The 24,491-nt window shown below is 47.6% G+C and overlaps 1 protein-coding gene across 1 annotated transcript in view; it reads right to left on the reverse strand.

The window, feature by feature from the left end:
- SLC6A20 (solute carrier family 6 member 20) overlaps positions 1–24,491 on the reverse strand; it is a 46,004-nt gene that overhangs the window by 17,264 nt on the left and 4,249 nt on the right. The window contains exons 2-7 of the mRNA XM_004368703.1: positions 14,936–15,076; positions 12,969–13,060; positions 9,474–9,701; positions 5,943–6,053; positions 3,290–3,531; positions 2,220–2,382 (exon numbers count right to left, since the gene is read on the reverse strand). Coding sequence (XP_004368760.1) covers positions 2,220–2,382; positions 3,290–3,531; positions 5,943–6,053; positions 9,474–9,701; positions 12,969–13,060; positions 14,936–15,076 — 977 coding nt within the window. The remainder of the gene's footprint in view (positions 1–2,219; positions 2,383–3,289; positions 3,532–5,942; positions 6,054–9,473; positions 9,702–12,968; positions 13,061–14,935; positions 15,077–24,491) is intronic.

Below are 24,491 nucleotides of genomic sequence, written 5' to 3' on the forward strand. Positions count from 1 at the left end.
GGGGAAGCCAGCACAACTTGTACAAGGAAAGGTCATGGAAGCTCCATAGACACATCCAAACTCCCTGAGGGACTGAATTGCTGGGCGGAGGGCTGTGGGACCATGGTCTCGGGGAACATCTAGCTCAATTGGCATAGCAGAGTTTGTAAAGACAATGTTCTACGTTCTACCTTGGTGAGTAGTGTCTGGGGTCTTAAAAGCCTGTGGGCAGCCATTAAGATACTCCACTGGTCTCATCCCTTCAGGAGCAAGGGAGAATGAAGAGAACAGGATACAAGGAAAAGATTAGTCCGAAGGACTAATGGACCACAGCTGCCAGGGCCTCCACCAGACTGAGTCCAGTGCAGCTAGATGGTGCCCAGCTACCACCACTGACTGCTCTGACTGGGATCACAACAGAGGGTTGTCCAGACAGAGCTGGAGAAGGATGTAGAACAAAATTCTAACTCCCCCCCCCAAAAAAAAACCAGATTTACTGACCTAAAGGAGACTGGAGAAACCCTGAGAGTGTGACCCCCAGACATCTTTTTAGCTCAGTGGTGGGGTCGCTTCCAGGGTTCACTTTTCAGCCGGGGAGTGGACAGCTCCATAAAACCAAATGGGACTGCTGAGGCACAGCCGTCCAGGGACAGGGACTGGAAGGCAGCGGGGGATAGGGGAGCTGGTGGTGGCGAACCCAGGGCTGAGTGGGGATAGTGCTGATGTGTTGTGAGGTTGTTGACCATTGTCATGGGGCAACATGTGTGCTGACTGGTGGGAAACTGTTTTGTTCTGTGGACATTCATCTGCAGTGAGAGTAGCAGCACGATTGGAGGGGCATAGTCGATGTCACTGGACTGTGCATGTGGAAGTTTTTGAGATGGTGTATCTTTGGCCGTGTGTATTTTCACCAAAAAAAAAGAAAAGGATGGAAGGTCAAGAGCGGAGAGGGTTGATGTGTCGTGGGGATTGCTGACCAATGTCATGGAACAGTGTGTGTACTCCTGTTTCATGAGAAACTATTTGTTCTGTGGACCTTTGCCTGAAGTACAATAAGAAAAAAAAGAAGAAAAAATAAAATTAAAAAAAAAAAAGATATTATATCTCCCCAAATTAAACTATAAAATCTACACAATTTCAATAAAAATTCCCAAAGGGATGTTTTCCAATAGAACTTATCAAACTGATCCTAAAGTTCAGGTGAAAAAAATAAAGGTCCCAGCATAGCAAAGATAATTTTATAAAATACAAAGAAAGGTATTCTTAGTAGCAAAAATCTGAAAACAAGCTAAATATCTATTAGGAAGGGAATGGATAAATACATTGCAGTATATGTATGCGATGGAATAAGAGGAAGCACTTGAAATGAATGAATGAGATTCCATACGTATTCCTATGGGCAGATCTCAAAAATAAAACGTTGAATGAGCAAAGTAACTTTCAGGACCACTTATGTCCATTTAAAAAATACCAACACAACATAACTATTATTCAGGGATACATATATGTGTCCCTGGATGCTGTAAGAGGTTTGCGCTTGACTACTAACCTAAAGGTTGGTGGTTCAAACCTACCCAGTGGTGCTGTAGAAGAAAAGCCTGGCAATTTTACAGCCAAGAAAGCCCTATGGAGCAGTTCCGTTCTGTAACACATGGAGTCACCAGGGTTGGAATGGACTTGTCTCAACAGATTTGTTCATTTAGTGTTTATGGGTAATAAAAACGTTAAAATGAAAACTCTTGCCTCTGGTGAATAGAGAATAGCTTGGGGTGGGTAACAAAGGGGACTTCAGCTTTGTCCCCATAAGTGTTTTTTGTTTTTTTCTTTTTCTTTTATATATATTAAAAAATCTGAACTCCAAATGACAAGGTGTTTATAATTGTTTATTCTGAGTGGTGGATATATGGGTGCTTGTTATATTGTCGTTTGTACTTTCCTGCATTTCTTAAACTTAAAAAGAGAAAAGGAAAAGGAAGAAAGGACAAGGAGAACCCAAAGGAACTTTATAATACCTAGGATTCCTATTTAGCACCAGAGTAGAATGGACAGGGGGAAATCTCTTCTCTAAGAATGGACAGGGGAAATCATTCAGTTTTCCTTGATTTTCTTGGACAGCACGTTTCCCCCAAGCTCCACACTCTCCTCCCCACCCCACCCCCACGACTTTCTTATTGGCAGCCTTCAAAGGAATTAGATTTGTTATGAAGCTGTGATGTGCTGTGTTTCCACAGGGCACTTACTGTGTTTAGCTCCGATTCCAAGCTGCAGTTTTTAATTTGTGGGAACACCTCACTGTATTTACTCGGGTAGGCAGACACTAGGTAGGTCTTCACTTGCTCCAGGTTGCTGGCTGTCAAAAAGCCATCTTCAAGGTCAAAAGAATCGGTCAGCAGAAGAATCACCCTGTGGAGGAGACCATAAGATTGGCCTTCGCTGGCTAGAAAGGCCATGTCTCCAAACTCTTTCAGAAGCCTGGGGCTCTGAGTGGGGCCGCCCATTCCCTTAGCCTCTTCTTTTCTCATTAAGTGAGGTCACGTCACACTCCTCTCCCCTCCAACAAAGGGAATCTGTTGACTGGTGACCCTTTTAAAAGGGCAGGGTGATTCTGAACGACTCTGAGGAAGCTTCAGATAAGATCAGCAACGACAATAGAACCGAACTCACACAGCTAGGCTATCTTTACCTCTGGGCCAGCGCCATCCAACAGAACTTGCTGTGATGACGGACATGTTCTATATTTGCTCTGTCCAATATGGTAGCCACTAGCCATATGTGGTGATTGAGCAGTTGCAACGTGGCTAGTGTGACTGAGGAGCTGGATTTTCAGTTTTACCTGATTTAAATTAATTTAAATTTAAGTTTATAGGTAGTCACTTGTTGCTAATGACAGCATAGCTTCTGGATAGCGTTTCTTGTATATTTGGTAAAGGACCGCAAAAGGTAAATTCTGTAATCTGTATGGCTCAACTAGAGATCTCTCAGTTACTTTCGAGGTGAGAGAGATGGGACTTTTGAGGTGGGAGAGATGAGGCAGAAGAAACTCAAGTTTGTTGAATGCCCAATTGTGCTAAGTGCTTTGAATGAGCTGAGCCCTCCCCTCATCTCTGCAAGGCAGACATTAGCTTGCCCAAGGCCCCTCAGCTACTTGGGGGTGGTGGTGGTACAAATCTGAACCCTGGACTGAGGACTCCAAAGCTGGTGCTCTTGATTTCTTGGCGTCCACCTCTTCCCAGCTGCCCCTTCAGCTCAGCGCTTTGGGGACCTGCCTCCCCACTTAAGGCCGGGATTCAGTGGGGCTGCCCAGGCTTACTTTTTTAAGCAGTTCTCGTAGTTCAAGGTGGCCTTGAAGCCATAGATGGAGAAGGTGACGAGGCTGGAGAATATGGAGGTGGAGCTGTTGATGATGGACACAATGATGGCGTGCCTCTGGCAGTTGTTGGAGGGTTCGTTGTAGCTGGCAAAGGCGATCAGGCTGCCGAACCCCAGGCCGAGCGAGAAGAAGATCTGGGTGGCTGCATTGATCCAGGCCTTGGGGTTGGCCAGCTGCTCCAGCTAGAGGGTCAGCAGGGTACAGGGCTGATGAACCCTGGGTGAGAATCTCAAACTCTTGGACCAGCAAGGGAGGGAGGCCCAGAGAGGGGAAGGAACTTGCCTATAGGCTCACACCAGTCACAAGCAGGCCTGGGGCTGGGGCCCATCTCTCCTAGCCCCTCAGTGGTGTCACTAGGCGGATGTGGGAGGTGCGGACTACACCAAGTGATGCCATCAAACGGGGTGACACCAAAATGTCTATAAAATTTTTGTGCAGTAATGTATTATTTTTTATAAAAATGTCCTTATAGTTAGTTATAACAACAAGAACATTTTTTTGTAAACCCAGCTTACATGTATCAATATATCTACAAGGCTAAAACTCTACGCTAATCTACTCTTTGAACCTTCTAACGTGCTCCGGTCAGAGCTGTCATTATTACCCAATTACAATGATGCTTCAAATCACGTGGTTTCGTCCGCACCCACTACAAGCACTCACTGTTGTTTTTGTTGCTGCCAGTGTTTTTATAGTTGCTGATTTTGTCAAATTTTCTGCTGTTTTAGCTTGAATACTGTGGTAATTAGTATTTGTGAAACTATATAGATAACTTTTTTGAGAATGAAGTAGTAAAAGGAAAAGAAGGAGCGATATACAGGAATTATGATTTGTGAGTAACATTAGTACAAAAAACATTACTAAGGATTCTGTATGGTCTGGTAAGGAAGGTGGTCCATGGTGGGGAGTGACACCATGAGTTACTGCACTGGGTGACACCAACCCTAGTGATGCCACTGAGCCCTGGGACCTAAGTCTCATCCATTCCCTGGCAGATAAACATACGGGCGTCCCTCATATCCTCCACAGTAGCTTACAAACAGGAAGTGCTCAGATGAAAATAGTAGGATAAAATCATTTAACAACATGTTGAGCCCCTGATCTGTGACTCAGGCACTGTGTGGGTCTGGGCACCCAGAGATGGAGATGGCGTAGTCTGGAAGCCTAGGCCTGGGTTTGAAGCACAGCGCTGGTATTAGGGGATGTTTGGAAATGCAGGGAACATTTTTGGGGGTGCTGCATTTTGATTCCAGTGTTAGACTTGCTAAATGAAGAATTTGTCCTGCCCCAAAAGTCAATAGTGCCCCCGCCATGAGGAACACTGACTGTGGGGTGCTTGGAGAGAGGGTGGGCTGGGGACAGACCATGGAACACCCTGCTGGAGTGTGGATTCGCCCCTGTAGGGAACGGGGTGGTATGGATGCGTTGTGAGCAGGGGAGTGATGTTTATGGTAAACAACTTAGTTGACAGTCTGGAAGCTGGGTGTTAAGGGTTGAACTGTGTTCCCCAAAAAGATACGTTGAAATCCTAACCCCTGTACCTGTGAAGGGAGCCCTGGTGGTGCAGTGGTTACAAGCTATGGCTGCTCACTAAAAAAGTCAGCAGTTCAAATCCACCAGTTGCTCCTTGGGAACCCTACAGGGCCGTTCTACTCTGTCATATAGGGTCACTATGAGTCAGAATCGACTTAATGGCAATGGGTTTTTTTGTTTGGTACCTGTGAACGTGGCCTTGTTTGGGAAAATAGGTTTTTCTTTGCAGATGTCTTATAAAAAGAGAGAACAGTCATGGAAAGAGAGTCACACAGGAGGAAGATATTCTGAGAAGACATATCCACAAGCCAAGGAATGTCAAGAAACGCCTGGGGCTACCAGAAGTTGGAAGAGGCTAGGAAGGATCTTCCCCTGGGACAGACAGACAGAGATCATGGTCCTGCCTACGCCCTGAATTTGGACTTGGAGAACTGTGAGAAAATAGAATTCTGTTCTGCAAAGCCACCCATTTTGTGTTATTTTGTTATGGCAGCACTGGGTAACTAAGACAGTGGGTTTAGGGGAAGACTTGGGGCAGGAGGCTTGGGTAGCAATCAGCTAGGGGAGGGTGGAGATGGGGGGAGGACAGACTAAAGACTTAACGCACCAGAATTAAGAGGGCCTGGGGACTGCTAAGAGGTCCTGGGGTGGCGTAAATGGTTTGCTCTTAGCTACTAACCTAAAGGTTGGTGGTTCAAACCCACCCAGTGGTACCATGGAAGAAAGGCCTGGAGGTCTGCTTTTGTAAAGATTATAGCCAAGAAAACCCTATGCAGGAGTTCTGCTCTGTCACACATGAGGTTGCCATGAGTTGGAACTGACTTGACAACAATGTTTTTTTTGGGGGGGTGGGGGTGGGGGGGTATTGCTGCTTGGCTGAGTAGGTGATCCAGTGCTCACAGGTAACCTATACCCCTCACCACAATCTGGTGGGCTCACACCGACCTCCCTGGGTATACTACAGCTTCTGGCCACCCTATGTCTTGCCCCCTTTCCACCCATCCTTGAACACGGCAAGATGGGTGAGGGTGCCCTCAGGGTCCGTCTCTCCAGCCCGTACCTTGGGAGTGAACATGTACGCCAGGCCATTGGTGGCTCCATGGAGCGTGAGGCCCCTCACCAGGTAGATGATGAGCACGCAGTATGGCAGCAATGCAGTGAAATACACTACCTGTGGGCACCAGAGGGCAGTCAGTCTCTTGGAGGTGTGGTAGCCACAGAGCCCCCCCTTTTCCCAGGACAGTCTGCTGTCCCCGTAAACCACCACCGTGTCTCTGGAAATGGCATTGAGATTCTTGGTCAGACTCAGGTTCTGAGTTTGGGATGGGCAAATGGGGTGATGGGATGGGCAAATGGGGTGATGGGATGTGGTTGCCCACATTTGTAACCATCAGGCAATCTCTTATTCAGTGGAGAAGAGAGAAAAATGTATTTGTTATGGATTAAATTATATCCTTCCTCCCCTTCAAATATGTGCTGAAATCTTGGCTCTTGTACCTGTGGATGTGATTCTGTTTGAAAATAGGGTTTCTCTTCTGTTATGTTAATGAGATCATATCAGAGTAGGGTGGATCCTAAACCTAATCACTTCTGAACTATAAAAAGACCAGAATAGACATAGATACACACAAAGGGGGAAGACAGATGCCATGTAAGGATTGTCTACAAGCCAAGGAATGCCAAGGAATACCCGGGGCTACAGACAAGAAAGGAATCAACAAGGCTGAGACCTTGATTTGGACTCTTAGCCCCCAAAACTGTGAAAAAATAAATTTCTTTTCTTTAAAGCCACTCACTGTGGTATTTGTGTTACAGCAGCACTAGCTAACAACAGTATGGTTGTCTCTGTCCCCCACCCTCCCTTTAACCTGATCTTACTTCCAAAAAGATTGGAGGCAGCCCACAAAAATATATCAATCATATTAATACTTCTAAATTGCCAGATAAAGAAAAGGAGCCTTGGTGGTGCAGTGGTTAAAGTGCTTGGCTGCTAACCAAAAGGTTCAAACCCAACAGCCACTCTGCAGAAGATAGATGTGGCAGTCTGTTCTTGTAAAGATTACAGCCTTGGAAGCCTTACGGGGCAGTTCTATGCTGTCTATAGGGGTGCTGTGAGTCGGAATAGACTCCATGGCAATGGGTATATGTATTAGATAAAGAAATCAGCGTAAAAGGAAAACATGGACAATCCCGTAAGATGAGCTCATAGAAAAAGGCAGCTATACACTGTGTATGTGAAGTTCTCCCCAGTTTTTACAGGTGAACCAAATTCAGCTCTGAGCTTCCTAGTGGCCTAAGCAAAGCAGGATACACAGTCACTTACAAGATTTATATTGTCTTTATATTGGGGGAGCCAGCACAACTTGTATAATGCAAGGTCATGGGAAGCTCCATAGACACATCCAAACTCCCTGAGAGACCAAATTACTGGGCTGAGGGCTGTGGGGACCATGGTCTCAGGGAACATCTAGCTCAAATGGCATAACATAGTTTATGAAGAAAATGTTCTACATTCTACTTTGATGAGTAGCGTCTGGGGTCTTAAAGCTTGTGAGTGGCCATCTAAGATACTCCACTGGTCCTACCCCATCTGGAGCAAGGGAGAATGAAGAAAACCAAAGACACAAGGGAAAAGATTAGTCCAAATGACTAATGGACCACGAGTACTACAGCCTCCACCACACTGAGTCCAGCACATCTAGATGGTGCCTGGCTACCACCACTGGGTGCTCTGACAGGGATCACAATAGAGAGTCCCGGACAGAGATGGAGAAAAATGTAGAACAAAATTCTAACTCACAAAAAAAAAAAAAGCAAACCAGACTTACTGGTCTGACAGAGACTGGAAAAACCCCAAGAGTATGGCCCCCAGACACGCTTTCAGCTCAGTAATAAAGTCACTCCTGAGGTTCATCCTTTAGTAAAAGATTAGACAGGCTCATAAAACAAAATGAGACTATATGGGCCCACCAGCCCAGGGGCAAGGATGAGAAGGCAGGAGGGGACAGGAAAGCTGGTAATAGGGAACCCAAGGTCGAGAAGGGGAGAGTGTTAACATATCGTGGGGTTGGCAACCAATGTTACAAAACAATATGTGTACTAATTGTTTAATGAGAAGCTAGTTTGTGCTGTAAACCTTCATCTAAAATACAATTAAGAAAAAAAGATCCATATTGCCTCTAAAAGAAAAAAAAAATCAGAGGTATGGAGGAAGGCCAGCTCTCCCCATGACTAGGGCCTGGCAGGAGCTTGTCCACGAGTGCTCATAAAGGGGAAGTAGTGATGGCAGTGTAGGGACCAAGGTCCCTGTTATAAATACCACAGGAAATTGAGTGATCTGATTTTATGGCAACCCTCATGAAAGGCCTTACTTCAATAGACTTTAAAATTGCACATAAATGGAATTTTTTGTCAGCCAGATCCTCTTTTCCTACTGATAGGCATCACAAGTTCAATGACATTTCATCTTTGGTTTTCATGGTAACTTTAGCAGTAGTGTCTCATATTCTGGGTAGTTCTAACTTTAACAAAGCCTTCAGGTAGAGATCTTTAAGTGCATATATTCAACCAACCATCCAGGGTTGTAATTTTTTCCATAAATCAACTCTTATATGTACCAGAGTCTCTTCTGTAAAACAAAGAACTAGTTTGTGAACTGCACTCGGTCCTCTATTCCCATCAAGGTGTGGTACTGTCTTCCCATGAATTTTCAAGGTGATCAGAGTCACGTTCTGTGCCCTTTCACCCTGAGAACAGCAGGAGAAGGAGGGTGTGTCTTTTATCATGGTTTCTTAGCTGAGGTCATCATAACTGGGGAAGAGTAATAAATCCACCTGCGATTACAATAAACCAGATGGAAGATGGAGATAGGTCAGTGGAAAAATTGGGCATCTGGCCAATGATCGGAATGAACTCAAGGGAGAACTGGGGGTGGGGGGGCAACCAACCTGCATAACCAGTGGGCACAGAGGACGCTTAGGGTAAACCCTGGAATCCCCCCTTCCCTAGATGAACAAGCTGTAGAATCCTCCTCCCTTCCAGATAAGCCAGTTTTCCAGAAGGCTCTCTGGAGTTACCACCAGGGTAGCTCACTTCTCCCTCATCAGGGAAGCTGGCGCGCTTGCTGGACATGCGATCAAGCCTATTGGGAGAACTCACTTCTGACCAATCTACAACATTCTTGGAGGAAAAACAAAGGAGATTCCAAAAGAAGGGCCAGGGAACGCATGTAGTCTTTGTCAGGATTGTTGTTGTTAGCTGATGTTGAGATGGCCCCTGACTCATGGTGGCCCCATGCACCATGGAACAAAATGCTGCCCAGTTCACCCCAGCACAGCTTCTGCCCCCAACTGCAGAGGGCAACCTCTAGGCTTTGCCCAGGGCTGGACCAGGACAACCTCTAGGCACTGTCCAAGGCTGGACCAGGACAACCTCTAGGCACTGTCCAAGGCTGGACCAGGACAACCTCTAGGCACTGTCCAAGGCTGGACCAGGACAACCTCTAGGCATTTCCCTGGGCTGGGCCAGGATAACCTCTTGGCATTCCCCGGGGCTAGGTTGGAGCAGGGGCCCTTACTGCTTTGCTGCCCACCTTGCCGGTTGACTCAGTGCCCCTCAGGATGCACAGATACACCACGAGCCAGGCCAGGATGAGGCACAGCGCTGGCTGCCACTGCACAACCCCAGTCTCCTCGATGGATGGTGAGATATTGAGCGTTTTCCTGTACCAGAAGTACTGCGTGGAGGAGGCCTTCTCACATTCCTCGTCATAGTCTGTGTGGTTGCTGTTCAGTGGGCAGACAGACCATGGCAGGGGATCCTTTGGGATCAAAACAAGCATTACACAGAGAAGATGACAGCTGAGGCCAAAGGTCAGGGGTAAGAGTGACAAGGAGGTAACCCTGATAAGAACCTCTGGCAGAGAAGGACCCTGGTCCCCAAAGGGCAGATGGCCAAGGCATCTGAAGGTGGACAGAGAATTGAAGAGTTTGTCAGGGTACAGCTTAGGCTTGGTAATAGGAGAGAGGTGGGGTGGAGGGTGTTGGAAGAGGGGACTCTACATTCATTGCAATCCCACACATGTTCATTTGAGGACTACTGAACTCAGCTGTAGGGGCTGAGAGACAGTATACAAATGGACTATGGTCCAACCATCTATGACCATAGAACTCTGACCCACAACTTCTGAACCAACCAGTCCAGGAAGCCAAGCCACAACCTCTGCAGCAATTGGCCCAGAATGGTCAGGACTTGGTCAGTGACTACCAGCTTCCCTATTTTTTGTCCCCGCTCCCGACTCAGGACCAGAGAAAGCCAAATATGCTCCCCAAACCAATCGTATAGGATGCCCTGCTTCTAGTCATCCTGCCTCCAGCTTCCATGTGCGAACAGCGTCCAGTCAGGGCACACCTGAGGCCTTCTCTTTTTTCCTCTCTAAAGCTCTCCCCTTCTCCTGCCTGCCTTTGAGTCTCAGCCAATCACAAGTGATGGTAGCCGACTCTCTTGTTATAGCAAGCTCTGAATAAATAACCTCTGCTTGTTCTCATGGGGGTGGTCTTTGTTTATCTCCACAAGTCCCTGGCAAATCCTGGGGTGAATGACTCGGGTCCTGGCCTCACTAACTGGTGGTGGAGACAGACATTCCCAATGATGAACACTGGGTTTGGAAGCTGAAAGGGATGAGGCTCAGCATCCCTGTGGTCATCTTGCCAGCATGAGACAGAAAGAAACTGGTACTAGTGACTTCCTCTGAGCTTGAGACAAGCTATATGTGAAGCAGTTAGAGTCCTGGACGTTCAAGAGCAGAGGCAGAAAGACCCTCTTCTGCCTAAGCCAGTCGGAACTGGGTTCTCTGTGACTTATGAACAAAGGAGTCTAAATGGGGCATGTCCAATGAACATGACTCAAGGCCAAGTGCTAAACTGAGGTACTGAACTGGGGAAGGGGGAGGGAAAAGTAAATCTGGCTAGGGGGCTGGGGGTTCCCACGCCTGTTCTGCCAGGACCAGCCTCACATTGGTCAGATTTGTATGTATCTGGATTCTGTGAGGAGCCCTGGTGGTACAATGGTTAAGAACTACGGCTGTTAACCAAAAGGTCAGCAGTTCGAATCCACCAGCTGCTCCTTGGAAACCCTATGCAGCAGTTCTACTCTGTCCTTGTAGGGTCACTATGAGTTGGAATTGTTTCGATGGCCATGGGTTTGTTTTTTTGGGGGGGATGGGGGTGGGGTTCTGTAAGCTCAGATTTCATTAGACAGAAAAAAGTCTACTAAAACAACAAGTCTGACCACTCTGTTGGGTTCAGTCCCTCTCTTTGACAGAACACAGAGCTGAGGCCCAGCAGCACTACCTGATGGGTCACGGCTGCTCCACCAGTGAGCTGCTGGAGCCCAGGCCTGCGTACCTGAGGACGGTGCTTGGACCTGTGCCGGTGGAGCCTCTGGCTCCAGAGCCACCCTTGCCCACTGGAAGGTGAGAACTAGTTTCTAGCATTGGCCTGGAGTTCCTGGGTGAGACAGAGTGTTTACAAAGATGGCCGCCAACCATTTGTCCCATCCCCATATGTCTGTGCAGTTCCTCCCATCCAGCATAGGCATCCACTGCTCCTTGGTCTGGGCTGCTTGGGACTCATTTTGAACGTAGAATGCAGTGGACATAACGCTGTGTAACTTCTCAGCCTAGGCCTGAAGAGCTTTGTAGCTGTCTGCTCCGCCCTCTTAGAAACCAACTGTCATGTACAGACCTTTTGGCTCAATCCCTGAATGATGATAGATCACGTGGAGAGAGGCTATGACGGGGAGAGCCAAGGCGCCCAGCTGGCAGCCGGCACCAAATCCCAGTCAGGTGAGGAAGGCCCTCTTGGACCTTTAGCCCCAACTGAGCCGCTGCCCCAGCTGACACCACATGCAGCAGAGATGAGCCTTCCCCACTGAGCCCTGCCCAAATTCCTGACCCACAGAACTGGGAGCAACAAAACGGTCGTTATTTGAAGCCAGTAGGTTTGAGGGTGGTTCGTTACACAGCAGATAATGGAAACACTGGGATTCCAGTTCTCTCAGTCCACGTGGCTGTGCAGTCCTCCTCTCTCCTACCACGGGCTGGAGGGTTCTAGAAGCCACATGCAGTAAGACTGTCCTCAACACCACGCCCGACCTGGGAGCTCTGCTTGGTGGGGCTTAGCACACTCAAGTAGGAATGGCAAATATGGGCCTGGGTGCAGATAGCCACTACCCCAAGCCTGTGGCAGATACTGCCAATCCTCAAATTGTCTACAGCTTCTTTCACATTTATCCCAAACTCAGCTCCCTCAGAATCCTCCTCATCACAGTACTAGCAGCCTCTACCAATCAGCTGGAGAAGAAACCAGTAGGAGATAAACTTGGAAACCCCTGTTGTCTTTGGAATGAGAAAGGGCTTGGGCGTCTGATAGGCCTGAGTGCAAATCCCACCTCTGCCACTCAAAACGTGCTCACTTTGACCACATTACTGGACTCTGCATTTCAGCTTCCTCATCTTTAAAATGAGAATAATAACATCTCCCTCATGGGATTGAAGTTCTCCTAGGAGAACTTTGCGGTCTGCAGGAAAAAGGAGGGACTCAGCCTGGAGACAGAGTCAGAAACCTGGAAAGATAAGTGACAGTGGCAGGACGGAGAGCAGGAGGGGAAGGGAAAAGAAGAAGAGGAAGAGGAGGAAGGTGGTTACTATCTTGCTGGTTGGTGAACTCCCATCCCGTCAGCACTTTTCACAGGTTTTCCCTCAGCCCACTATGCAGTGGTTCTTAAGATTCTGGGGGTCATATCCTTCAGAGAGAACCTGACGGAAGACATGGACCTGCTCCCTGGAAATGTTCACACACTCATACATGCACAGTCTGGCTTACAATCCCAGGGGGCCCATGGATCCCAGAGCCAGAAGCTCTCTGCTCGGTTTAGGGTGACTGGCTTCCCCCATCCTCACCACTTCCTATCTTCCCCTCACACTGTCCCCCTCAGCCTCCACTGCCTTCCCCAGGTGGGCAGCCCCTCCCTGCCCAGCCCCAGCAAGCAGCCCTGCTCTCCTCTCCTTGCTTCTGCTCCCGCTCACCTGGAAGGAGTGGAAGAGGTACCAGAAGGACCAGGCATTGATGACGTTGTAGTACATGGAGAGGAAGAAGGAGACCACCACACTAGCGATGCCTGTGAGGAAGCAGAAGGACAGCCCTGAGGACTGCCCCTCCCCATCGCTGTCTGCACGAGGTGGCATGGCCCCGTCCAGTGGACGCTCCCAGGACATGCCTGCAGGGACCGCCCTGGCTTTCTGATCTGCAAAATCTGTCAGAAACTTAACCAGGTTTTTGTGAGTCTTAAGCACGACCAGGCACCTGTGAGTACCTTGTAAGGGTTATTTCTCTTTCCCCAACCTCTTTGCCCTCATCTGCAACATGAGGCTGATGACTTTTTGAACCAAGTGCCAGGTACTGTCCTACGTAGTTTACATGCCTTTGGTCCTCATAACAATGTTATCAAGTGGGCATTATTCTCCCCATTTTACAGAGGAGAAAACTGAGGCACAGAGCCATTAACCTGCCCGAGACCACCCAAGTAGTAAGTGGCAGAACTAGGATTCTGCCTAGTGTGAGAAGCACTTTGTCACTGCCAAGTGCTGCCTGATGCCAGATCTTACAGTTGCTCCCTTCTTGGTTCACCTGAAGTAGAGCTACTTGGGCCAAACCCTGCCCAGTGGTGGCATGGAGCCGGGGTGTGTGTGGGTATGTCAGAAGTGAAGGGGGCAGGGACTTCCCTGACCTCTGGTCAGACTGCATGGAACCCAGGGTGGGGCTGGGGCCGAGAGAGGGTTGGCAGCCAGTGTATGCGGGCGGCCCATACCCACCCACACCCACCCTCCAGAGCCAATGTGTGCCCTATCGCAATCCCACACTTTGGGACATCTCATTAGTATTCTGGAATTGGCTATGGCAGGAGTATTTACACCACAGGAATCAGCAAATGCTACAAGCCAGGTCTTTTTTTTCTCCCCCTTCCCCCTGCACCCCAGAGAGCTGGTTGTTAAACATTGACCAGCACCCCACTCGCTGGCTCCAACTCCTGGCATCTTTCCTACTGCATAGCAAATGCTGCCTCTGAGAAGCCCCCTGTGATGGATTACCCAGGCAGATTGTAAAACCACACACCTCCATGTTTAGCATTCATAGTCATTGAAGATGAGGCGGCAGTTAGAGTTTGGAGATGATACATGAGGCCATGTGGGAGGACACGTTTCTTCTGCGGCTGAGACTAGGTTGTGTACAAGTTTATGCCTCCTTGTTCCTGAAATGTCATTTGCTTTCCTGCTTGCCTCCCTTTCTAGGAGTGGGAGGGGTGAGCAGAAGAGAGTGTGGCCATTGCTGGTCAAAGTTCTTCCTGTTGGCAGAGGCAGCCCCGGACCATGAGGGCTGTTCAAGGCAGGTTAACCATCTCCCGGAGGTCCCCAGGGACACTGGTGCAGTAACTCAGGAGAGGCAGGCTATGAAGCTGCACCCTCTTGCTATCCGAGCTTCCATAGACTGGAGGTGTTAGTGGCGCCCCCACAACCTCACAGCGGGGCTGTGTAGTTTAAATGAACTCGTGCACGTATATATTATATAAGCGCACGCCTGGCACATAGTAAGTGCTCACTAAAAGAGAGATGTTGTTGACAGTAAGCAGGGAGCAGTTATGTAAATTTCCACAATGGTCGGCTCTGAGTTACAGCTCCTTCGCTGGGTAGCTATTTGCCTTTTACAGATGAGGAAACTGAGGCCCAGAGGAGAGAAGTGATATGGTGTCAGTTCCCCGGGGGGTGACCATCCCCCCTCCCTCACTGCCCAGTGGGCACAGAGAGCCAGCCCCTCTCAGCCCACATTCTGCCCTCCTGGGCCCTGTGTCCACCCCAGTCATGCATTCTCTCTTGGGCCCCCTGCTGCCCTTTGTTCCAGCAGCTTTTCCAATGGATTCCCACCCACATCCCTGTGCTGTCCAAGATAGAGTACTGGGGTCCCCCGGTGGGAGAGGACTGGAGAGGGCCCCACGTACCGACACCACTGAGGTAGGGGCTGATGGTCCTCCAGGCACCAATGCTGCCCTGCCGCATGCGCTGCCCCACCGCCAGTTCCAGGTACAGGAGCGGCATTCCCTCCACAATGAGCATGATGATGTAGGGGACCAGGAAGCTACCTGTGGATGTCCAGAGTCGAGAGCCATGTCATCACTGAAGGGCTTTACTCTGCCACCCTCCCATTCTCTATGCAAACATCCTTCCATCCTTCCTCCCTTCCATTCTTCCGGCTTTCCCCTTGTCCATTCATCCATCTACCTTTCTACCCATCCATCCTCCCACCTTTCCACTCAATCCTTCTGCTTGCATGGTTTTCCATCATCACACATATCCATCCTTCTGTCTTTCCTCTTATCCATCTGTCTACCATTCATTCATCCACTTAACTTTCCATCCATCCATCCATCCGTCAGTCTATTGGTCCATCCACCCATCCATGAATGATACTGAGCCAGGCCTCTTGTTAAAATATTTAAATACTTCCATCCTGGGTAGTAAGTCACCACTGTCCCAAGCCCCTCTTCCAGGAACCCCCATTCCATCCTATATTTCAGCAACCAATGGCTGATCAGAGCCAGGACCATCAAGTTGTCAAATATTTAGACTATCACCCTGGCATCTGTCCATCCAGCTGTCCACCTCCATACACTTCCCTTGGACTTTTTGTATAGCCTTCATGCTGCTCCATGAGGAGGTGGTCTATTAGAGGAGCATTTTATAAGCACGTAGGGCCAGGCCCTGAGCTGGGTGTAGGATGGGAGGTTAACATCCCTGCTCCCTGCCCTTGAGGGATCATCTGAGCAGACGAATTCCAGCTGCCTCCTAATTGTCCAGAGCCACAGAATATACCTCTAGGCCTGATGTCTTCAGAGATGAGTCAGGGACTTGGTGTGTATATGTGGGGAAGCAAAGGGGTCTCCAGTGGACAGGACGCCAGCTCCCAACTCCTTTTACAGATCACCTCTATTTGCATCTGTTTTATATAGTGGCCTTCAGCCTAAAGTTCCATTTTAATAAAGTATACCGTAACTAATAAAAATTTCAAACCCACTCATTCCCAAGGGGTCATGTGCAGACAAGTGGCCCTGGTGATGGTGGGGAGTCAGGGAGTATGAACTGAGCTATGGAAACAATCACTACTGCCAGACAGCTGGACAGAGGCAAGCAGCCTGTGGCAAGGCCACCCACCCGCATTGGCCCCTAGCTGATGGCCAACCTACTGCTTCTCCTGTGGGTCCTCCCCCTCCTTCTCCTACCAGCCTCTTAGCTCTCCCCCCTCAGCTCCCCGCTCCTTGGCAGTAGACCTGAAAAAACGTCCAGTGGGAGAAGAGGGCAGGACTTCTGATTAAAATAAAACCCTGACACTACAGCTTCAGGGATTAAGGACAGGTTGCAGAAGGAATTGGGAATCCCTCGGTGGTGCAAATAGTTAATGCGCTTGGCTGCTAACCAAAAGGTTGGAGGCTGGAGACCATCTGGAGATGCCTTGGAAGAAAGACCTGGCGATCTACTTCTGAAAAATCAGCCATTTTAAAAACCCTATGGAGCACAGTTCTACTCTGACACCCATGGGGTCACCATGAGTTGGAGCTGATTTTACTGCAACTGTTATTTATTTTTTACAGAAGGAATTGGCTCTGTGGGTGTTAAGGTCAACAATGAAATATATATGCTCACATAAATATATATAATATTTTTAAAGTGCTTCCACTGTGCATACATGCTGTCCTATAACCCACTTTTCTCACCCAGCTGTATCTCATAAACATTCTCCCTCACCACACAATGTACCTTTGCATCACCCTTTAAATGGCTGGATAGCATTCCACTATGAAAATGAACCCAGAATTCATTTAATCAATCCTCGGACACTGTTATGGGTTGAATCGTGTCCCCCAAAAATGTGCATCCACTTGGCTAGTCCACGATTCCCAGTATTGTGTGATTGTCCATCATTTTGCCAACGGATGTGATTTTCCTATATGTTGTAAATCCTGCCTCTTTGATGTTAATGAGGCAGGATTAGAGGCAGTTATGTTGATGAGGTAGGACTCAATCTACAAGATTAGGTTGTGTCTTAAGTCAATCTCTTTTGAGATAAAAGAGAGAAGCGAGCAGAGAGACAGAGGGCCTTATACCACCAAGAAAGCAGCACTAGGAGCAGAGCACGTCCTTTGGACCCGAGGTTCCCGCGCTGAGAAGCTCCTAGACCAAGGAAAGGCTGATGACGAGGACCTTCCCCCAGAGCCAACACAGAGAGAAAGCCTTCCCCTGGAACTGATGCCCTGAATTCAGACTTCTAGCCTACTAGACTGTGAGAGAATAAACCTCTCTTTGTTAAAGCCATCCACTTGTGGTATTTCTGTTATAGTAGCACTAGGTAACTAAGACAGATACTTAGACCGTTTTCAGTTTTCTGCCATCAGAAACAAACTTCTAGGACAAAACTTGGTCCACTTGGTTGGTTATTTCTTTGGGATAGAAATCCCAGAAGTAGGATTGCTGGGACAAAGACCAAGCAAAGTCCCCGTGGCCACAACACGGAGAGAAATTATTCCTTGTAAATCTCTGTGAGATGTGAAGAAGTCTAGCTGAATGGTGTTTTAACTTGCACAACGTTTTGATTGATTGACTGGTCTCTTGTGCGCCCTTGGTGAGTGGGGCTTCATCCTCCCAGCTTCGTCCTTCCTAGCTCATGTGTTGGCCTAGAACAAAATCCTGCTTTCTCATTTCTGGATTCTGCTTTGAAGACTCTGCAAGGCTGTGCTCCTTGTTTCAGCACTTTACCACGTTCCTCTCAATATCAAAGAAGTCCAAGAGACCATCAGGGGCTCCTACCCATGAAACATATGACAGTAAAGTTGTGCTGGCACAACCTGCCTTGATCAACATTGAAGCCCTCGGTAGTTATAAGGTAATCTCATTTCCACCCAAGGTGTTAAATAATAACCACACTAGGGTTGGCAAGGTCCACGGAAGGCTTGTCTCATTGACCAGGCCTGCCTGACTGCCCACTGCCCAGAGCAGAGTGGAAATCCTAGGGCCTCGTGCCCAGGTGGCAGCACGGGGGGACTTTAGCCCTGCCCATCAATAATTTCCATCACACACCCCCAACCAACCCCACCCCTAGTCATCCAAATAAGCACACAATCCAGGTGAATTTGCTCTTCAATTATCTTTTCAACAAATTTAACATCCCTATGAAAAAATGTGAACCTCAGCTCATACCTAACGTTATATATATACATATACATAGAATTAAATGGATCACCGACCTAAATGTATAATTCAAAACTATAAAACTTCTAAAAGAAAACATAAAAGAAAATATTTATGATCTGGGGTTTGCCAAAAGTTTCTTAGATTCAAAATTAAAAGCACCATCCATAGAAGAAAATATTGATACATTGAACTTCATTAAAAATTCTGCTTTGTGAAAGATTATTAAGAGAATAAAAAGACAAAGGAAATATTGGCAAAACACATATTTGACAAAGACTTTGCTTCTAGAGTATGTAAAAGACTTTCAAAATTCAATAAAAAGAAAGCAAAGAATATATCCAAAAAATGTGCAAAAGATTTGAACAGACATTTCACCAAAGAAGATAATATGAATGGCAAATAAGCACAAGAAAAGATGCTCCAGTATCAATGGTTATTAGGGAAATACAAATGCAAACCACAATGAGATACCACTACACATCTATTGTTGTTGTTGGGTGCTGTGGAGTCGATTCCAACTCATAGCAACCCCATGTGACAGAGTGGAACTGCTCCAAAGGGTTTTCTGGGCTGTAATCTTTACAGGAGCAGATCGCCAGCTCTTTCTCCTGCAGAATGGCTAGGTGGGTTTGAACTGCCAACATTTCGGTTAGCATCTGAGTGCTTAACCATTTGCACCACCAGGTCTCCTTACACATCTATCAGAATGACTAAAATAAAAAATGCTGATAATACCGAGTGCTGATGAGGATGCGGAGGAACCCCCATACATTGCCGGTGAGAATGTAAAATGGTACAGTCACTTTGGAAGACAGTTTGGAAGTTTCTTATAAAGCTAAGCATACACTTATCATAGGACCCAGCAATTATACTCCCACGTATTTTATCCTAGAGCAATGAAAATTTACGTTCACACCAAAACCTAGGTATGCATGTCTACAGCAGCTCTATACATAGTTGCCCCAAACTGGAAACAACCCAATTGTCCTTCAGTGGGTGAATAGACAAACTGTGGTACATCCATACAATGAAATACTACTTAGCCAATAAAAACGAACAAAGTACTGATACTTACAACATGGATGAATCTCAAAGGCATTATGCGAAGTGCAAGATGCCAGACGCAAAAGGCTACATACTGCATGATTCCATCTATATGACATTCTGGAAAGGGCAAAATTATAGGGACGAGTTGCCCCGTGGTTACCAGGGGATTGGGAGTGGGGAGGGGCTGACTACAAGGGGCAAGAGAGATTTTGATTGTGGTGGTGGTAACATAATGGTATGCATTTGTCAAAACTCATAGAACTGAACAGGAAAAAAGGTGAACTTTACTGTATGTAAATACATACAGAAGAATTAATGCATTTGAATTATGGTGCTAGCAAAGAATACTGAATGTATTATGGACTGCCAGAAGAATGAACAAATCTGTCTTGGAAGAAGTACAGCCAGAATGCTCCTTAGAAGCGAAGATAGTGAGACTTCATCTTGCTTACTTTGGACATGCTATAAGGAGGGACCAGTTCCTAGAGAAGGACATCATGCTTGCTAAAGTAGAGGGTCAGCAAAAAAGAGGAAGACCCTCAACAAGTGGATTGACACAGTGGCTGCAACAATGGGCTCAAACATAGCAATGATTGTGAGGATGGCGCAGGACCCAGCAGTGTTTTGTTCTGTTGTGCACGGGATCATTATGAGTCAGAACCAACTCGACGGAACCTAACAACAACAACAAATACAGCTCAGTAAAAGAAAACGCTGTTTTGCAATCAGTTAAAAAACAAGTCCACTAATGTCCTACATCCTAGTTTGGTGAGTAGTGTCTGGGATCTTAAAAACTTGCGAGTGGCCATCTAAGATACAACTGTTGGTCTCTACTTGTCCCGAGCTAAAAAGGAAAAATGAAACCAAAGACTCAAAGAAGAAACTAGTTTACAGAACCAACAAGTCTACACAAACAATGACATCACCTACATTGAGACCAGAAGAACTAGATGGTACCCAGCTACCACTACTGACTGCTCTGACCAGGGACCCAATAGATGGTCCCTGATAGAATGGGAGAAAAAATACAGAACAAAGCTCAAATTCCTAAAATAAATAAATAAATAAATAATAAAACAGCCAGACTTACTGGATGGTAGAGACTAGACGAATCCCCAAGACTACTGCCCTGAGATACTCTTTAAACTTGGAACTCCAACCACTCCCAGAGATCACCTTTCAGCCAAATGACAGATTGGCCCATAAAATAAATAATATCACCCCTGAGTACTGTGCTCCTCAAAATAATCATCTAGTTGAAACCAAATGGTTAACATTTACCCTAGGCCAAAGATGAGAAGAGAAGGCTAGGGGGCACAGGGAAGCTAGATTAACGGAAACAAAACAACCAAAATGGAAATAACGAGAATGCTGATATATTGTAAAGAATCTAACCAATATCACTGAGCAATATGTGTAGACATTGTTAAATGAGATCCTAATTTCCTGTGTAAACTTTCACCAAACACACACACACACACACAATCCACTAACCCATCTCCTTCCAACTGAACTACCTCCCACGCCCTTTTTATATAAAAATTCTGATGCTGACACTGTGTGAGGAGACCCTAGCATCAGGGAGAGACAGACAGAGTCCTGACAAAGGGTGCGCTTGTTCCATATGTCCTGATGGGTGTATTGTGGTACATTAGATATGACCACACATGCTTTACTGCTGCTGCCACCCAGAGAAGGATTCTGCTTCCCCCCTCTCCTTAAATTTCCAGCCTGGATTTGCGACTTGCTTTGACTAACAGAACGAGGCACAAAGGGTGCCAAGTGAGCTCCAAAGCCTAGGCCTTAAGTGGCTTGTAGCTTCTGCTTTCTTCCTCTTCGAATGCTGTCCTGAGATGACCATGTAAGGAAGCCCGTCTAGCCTGTGGGAGGATGAGAGGCTAAGTGGAGGAGAACCAAGGTGCCCCAGCCAACTGCCAGCACCAACTCCCAGACATCTGAGGGCGGCCATCTTGGACCTCCCAGCCCAGCCGCCCTCCGCGCATGCAGTCTCATGAGTGAGTCCAGGTGAACACAGCGGAGGAACTGCCCAGCTGACCCACAGAGTTATAAGAAATAATACATTTTTGCGGTTTTAAGCCACTACTTAATTTACCTCTCAATACTTCAGCGTGTATTTCCTAAAAACTAGGACATTTTCTTACAGTAAAAAAAAAAAAAGTTGCCATCAAGTCGATTCTAATTCTTGGTGATCTTGTGCATGTCAGAGTAGAACTGTGCTCTGTAGGGTTTTCAATGACCATTTTTTCAGAAGTAGATCGCCAAGACTGTCTTCCAAGGAGCCTCTGGGTGGACTTGAACCACCAACCTTTCGATAGTAGCCGAGCGCGTTAACCGTTTGTACCACGCAGGAACTCTCTCACAGTACATTGAGCAAAATCAGGAAATTAACACTGACGCAGTACTCTTATTTAATTTACAGATCTTATTCAGATTTTACCAGCTGTCCCTCTGATGCCCCTTTTCTGGACTCAGAGGCAGTTCACAGTCACGCAGCTGTTGTGTCTCTTTAATCTCCTTTTATCCGAGGCAGCTCCTCAGTCTTTCTGTGTCTTTCATGACCTCAAGACTTTGGAAGAGTATCGGGCAGTTACTTTGCAGAACGTCCCTCAGACTGGGTTTTGGCAGGCACACCATCAGAGTGACCTCGTGTCCGTCTCAGGGGGCACATGATGTGCTTTGTGACATTCGGGTGATGTTAGCTTTGATCACTTGGGTAAGATGGTGTCTTCTAGTTTCTGTGCTGAGAGTTTCTATTTTCCCTTTTGAAATCATTAAGGATCTTGTAGGGAGCTACTCTGACAGCAGGCAGCAATCCTATTTCTTGCCATAGTTTTGCCCACTAGTTCTAGCAAGCACCGACGATTATTGTCTGAAACAATTATTATGGTTGTTGACTAATGATGATTTTCTAATTCCATCATTCCTTCTAAGTCCCGAAGATTTAGGGTAGTTTGTCAAGCAGAAATAGATTTACGAAAAAAAGTTGTCACCAAATTACCGCCAACTCATGGTGACCCCATGTGTGTCAGAGAAGTACGCTCCACAGGGTTTTCAATGGCTGATTTTTTGGAAGTAGATCACCAGGCCTTTCTTCTGAGGTGTCTCCAGATGAACTCAAACCTCCAACCTTTTGGTTAGCAGCTGACTGTATTAATCGTTTGCACCCCCCCCCCCACCGCCACTCCTGAAATAGATAACGGATGCACATATTCAGCCCCGTGTGACTGTCCTTGCCTGTGAGTCTCTGTGTCATCCGTGTGGGTGAGATGTTTACAGCCACAGGATTGTTCAGAAGGCGTAAATCCAGCTCTCAGCCTGGTTAATCCGTACTCATCACCCCTCCCGTGCATCAGCCATCACACCTCTAGCACGCTCCCATCCAAGCTGGGCTTTTTTGCTTCCACCCGGGTTTATTCTCAGATCCTGTCACTCTCCACCTCCCTGCCCCCTTACCCTCCCACCTGGTCAAAACCCTCTTTTGGCTTCTCTTTACACCTAGAATAAACTCCACACTCTCCTCAGCCATGAGGCTTTGCAGCAAAGGGCTCCTGCCCTCCTCGGTGGGCTCTTGGTCTCCCCTCTCCACTGCAGCCTCACAGCCATCCTGCTAGCCTGGCTCAGGCCCTTCACCCTCTGCCTGGAATGCACTCTCCCTTCACTCGGTTCCCCACCAAACATGGCCTCCTCACAGTGACCTTCCCTGGCTGCCCTTGCTAAAACAGCCCCTATGTCAGAGTCACCCTCTAACTTTTTACCTTGCTTGCCTTTCCTTCAGAGCAGGGGTCTGTGTGAAATTCTGCTACAATTTAATTTGTCTACTTGGCTATTGTCTTCCCACTAGCAGGTAAGCTCTTGTTCCCTGCTGCAGTGTGGAGGGAGGGAGCGAGGGAGGGGAGGAGAGAGAGGGAGGAAGGGAGAGGGAAAGGGAGGAAGGGATGGAGGGGAGAAGGGAGGGAGGGAAGGAAGAAGAAGAAGGGAGGAAGGGAGGGAGGGAGGCAAGAAGGAAGAAAGGAAAGGAAGGAATCGAAAGAAGGGAGGGAGGGAGGGAAGGAGAGAGGGAGGGAAGAAGGAAGGGAGGGAGGGAAGGAAGAAGGGAGGGAGGGAAGGAAGGAATGGAAAGAAGGACAGAAGGAAGGGAGGGAGGGAAGAAGGGAGCAAGGGAGGGAGGGAAGAAAGAAGGGAGGGAGGGAGGAAAGAAGAAAGGAAAGGAAGGAAGGAATGGAAAGAAGGACAGAAGGAAGGGAGGGAGGAAGGGAAGAAGGAAGGAAGGGAGGGAGGGAAGGAAGGAAAGGAGGGAAAGAAAAGACAGAGGGAGGGAGCAAACAGGGAATCCTTCTGGCCTTGTACCTTCCATACACATGGCCCTCCCAGATCACCCAAAGATAAGTTGGGGTCCCTGTCTCTGGTGTCATAGCCCCTGATGTGCATTGCACCAAGAGGGGGCACTATGTGGTACAGCTGGTTTTAGTCTGGGGGTCAGGGAGGGCTGCGTGGAAGAGGTCACCTTTAATTTAGGGAGAGGAGCATGGGTCTACCTGGCAGAGGCAGGACACCACACAGAATGGGGTGTACTCAGGGGAGCGCAGAGGTGGCAAGGAGGCTGGACCAGAAGCGACCAGGGATTCTCATGGGTGGACATCGCAATCACACAGGTCCCTTGCTAGGCCTCCCTTCAATGTCAAGGTAAGCCGTGGTTGAGTGTCACATCAGAACCATGTGGGGAATTACCCTGTGTCATGGTAATTCTGACTTGGGGGTCCGGGGAGAAGGCTGGGACATCCTGTCCTGACTTTATCAGATTAAACACAAGATACAGAAAGTCCTGGCTTGGACACAGGATTGGCTCAAGCTCCAGCCGCTCCCCCAGAAGCCACCTTGAGTTAGTCCCTTTTCTTCTCTGAACTTGAGTTTCCTACCTACAGATGGAGGTGACAGGACACCCTAGGAGTGTTATGAAGACTAAACCAAATGCCCGCAGAAAATGCTTCACACTATGCCTGGCACATGCTAGGAGCCCACTCCTGTTTCCAGGCTTAATTCAGTGTAGAAGCTTTAGGATGAGCAGCAGATGTGGCTTCTCAAGGGGCTTTCTGACCACAGTGTTTTCCGGTTGTGGGAACCTAGTATCTTTTGAGCTTACTTTGGAAAGAATATGGATTCGATACTTTACAACTTCTGAAACTCAGGTTCCTGTTCCAGGAGTACTGTAGAAACACCATGAGCCAGAGGTTGAAACCCGCCCCC

Source organism: Trichechus manatus, unplaced genomic scaffold (assembly GCF_000243295.1).
Source record: "Trichechus manatus latirostris isolate Lorelei unplaced genomic scaffold, TriManLat1.0 scaffold00001, whole genome shotgun sequence".
Lineage (NCBI taxonomy): Eukaryota > Metazoa > Chordata > Mammalia > Sirenia > Trichechidae > Trichechus > Trichechus manatus.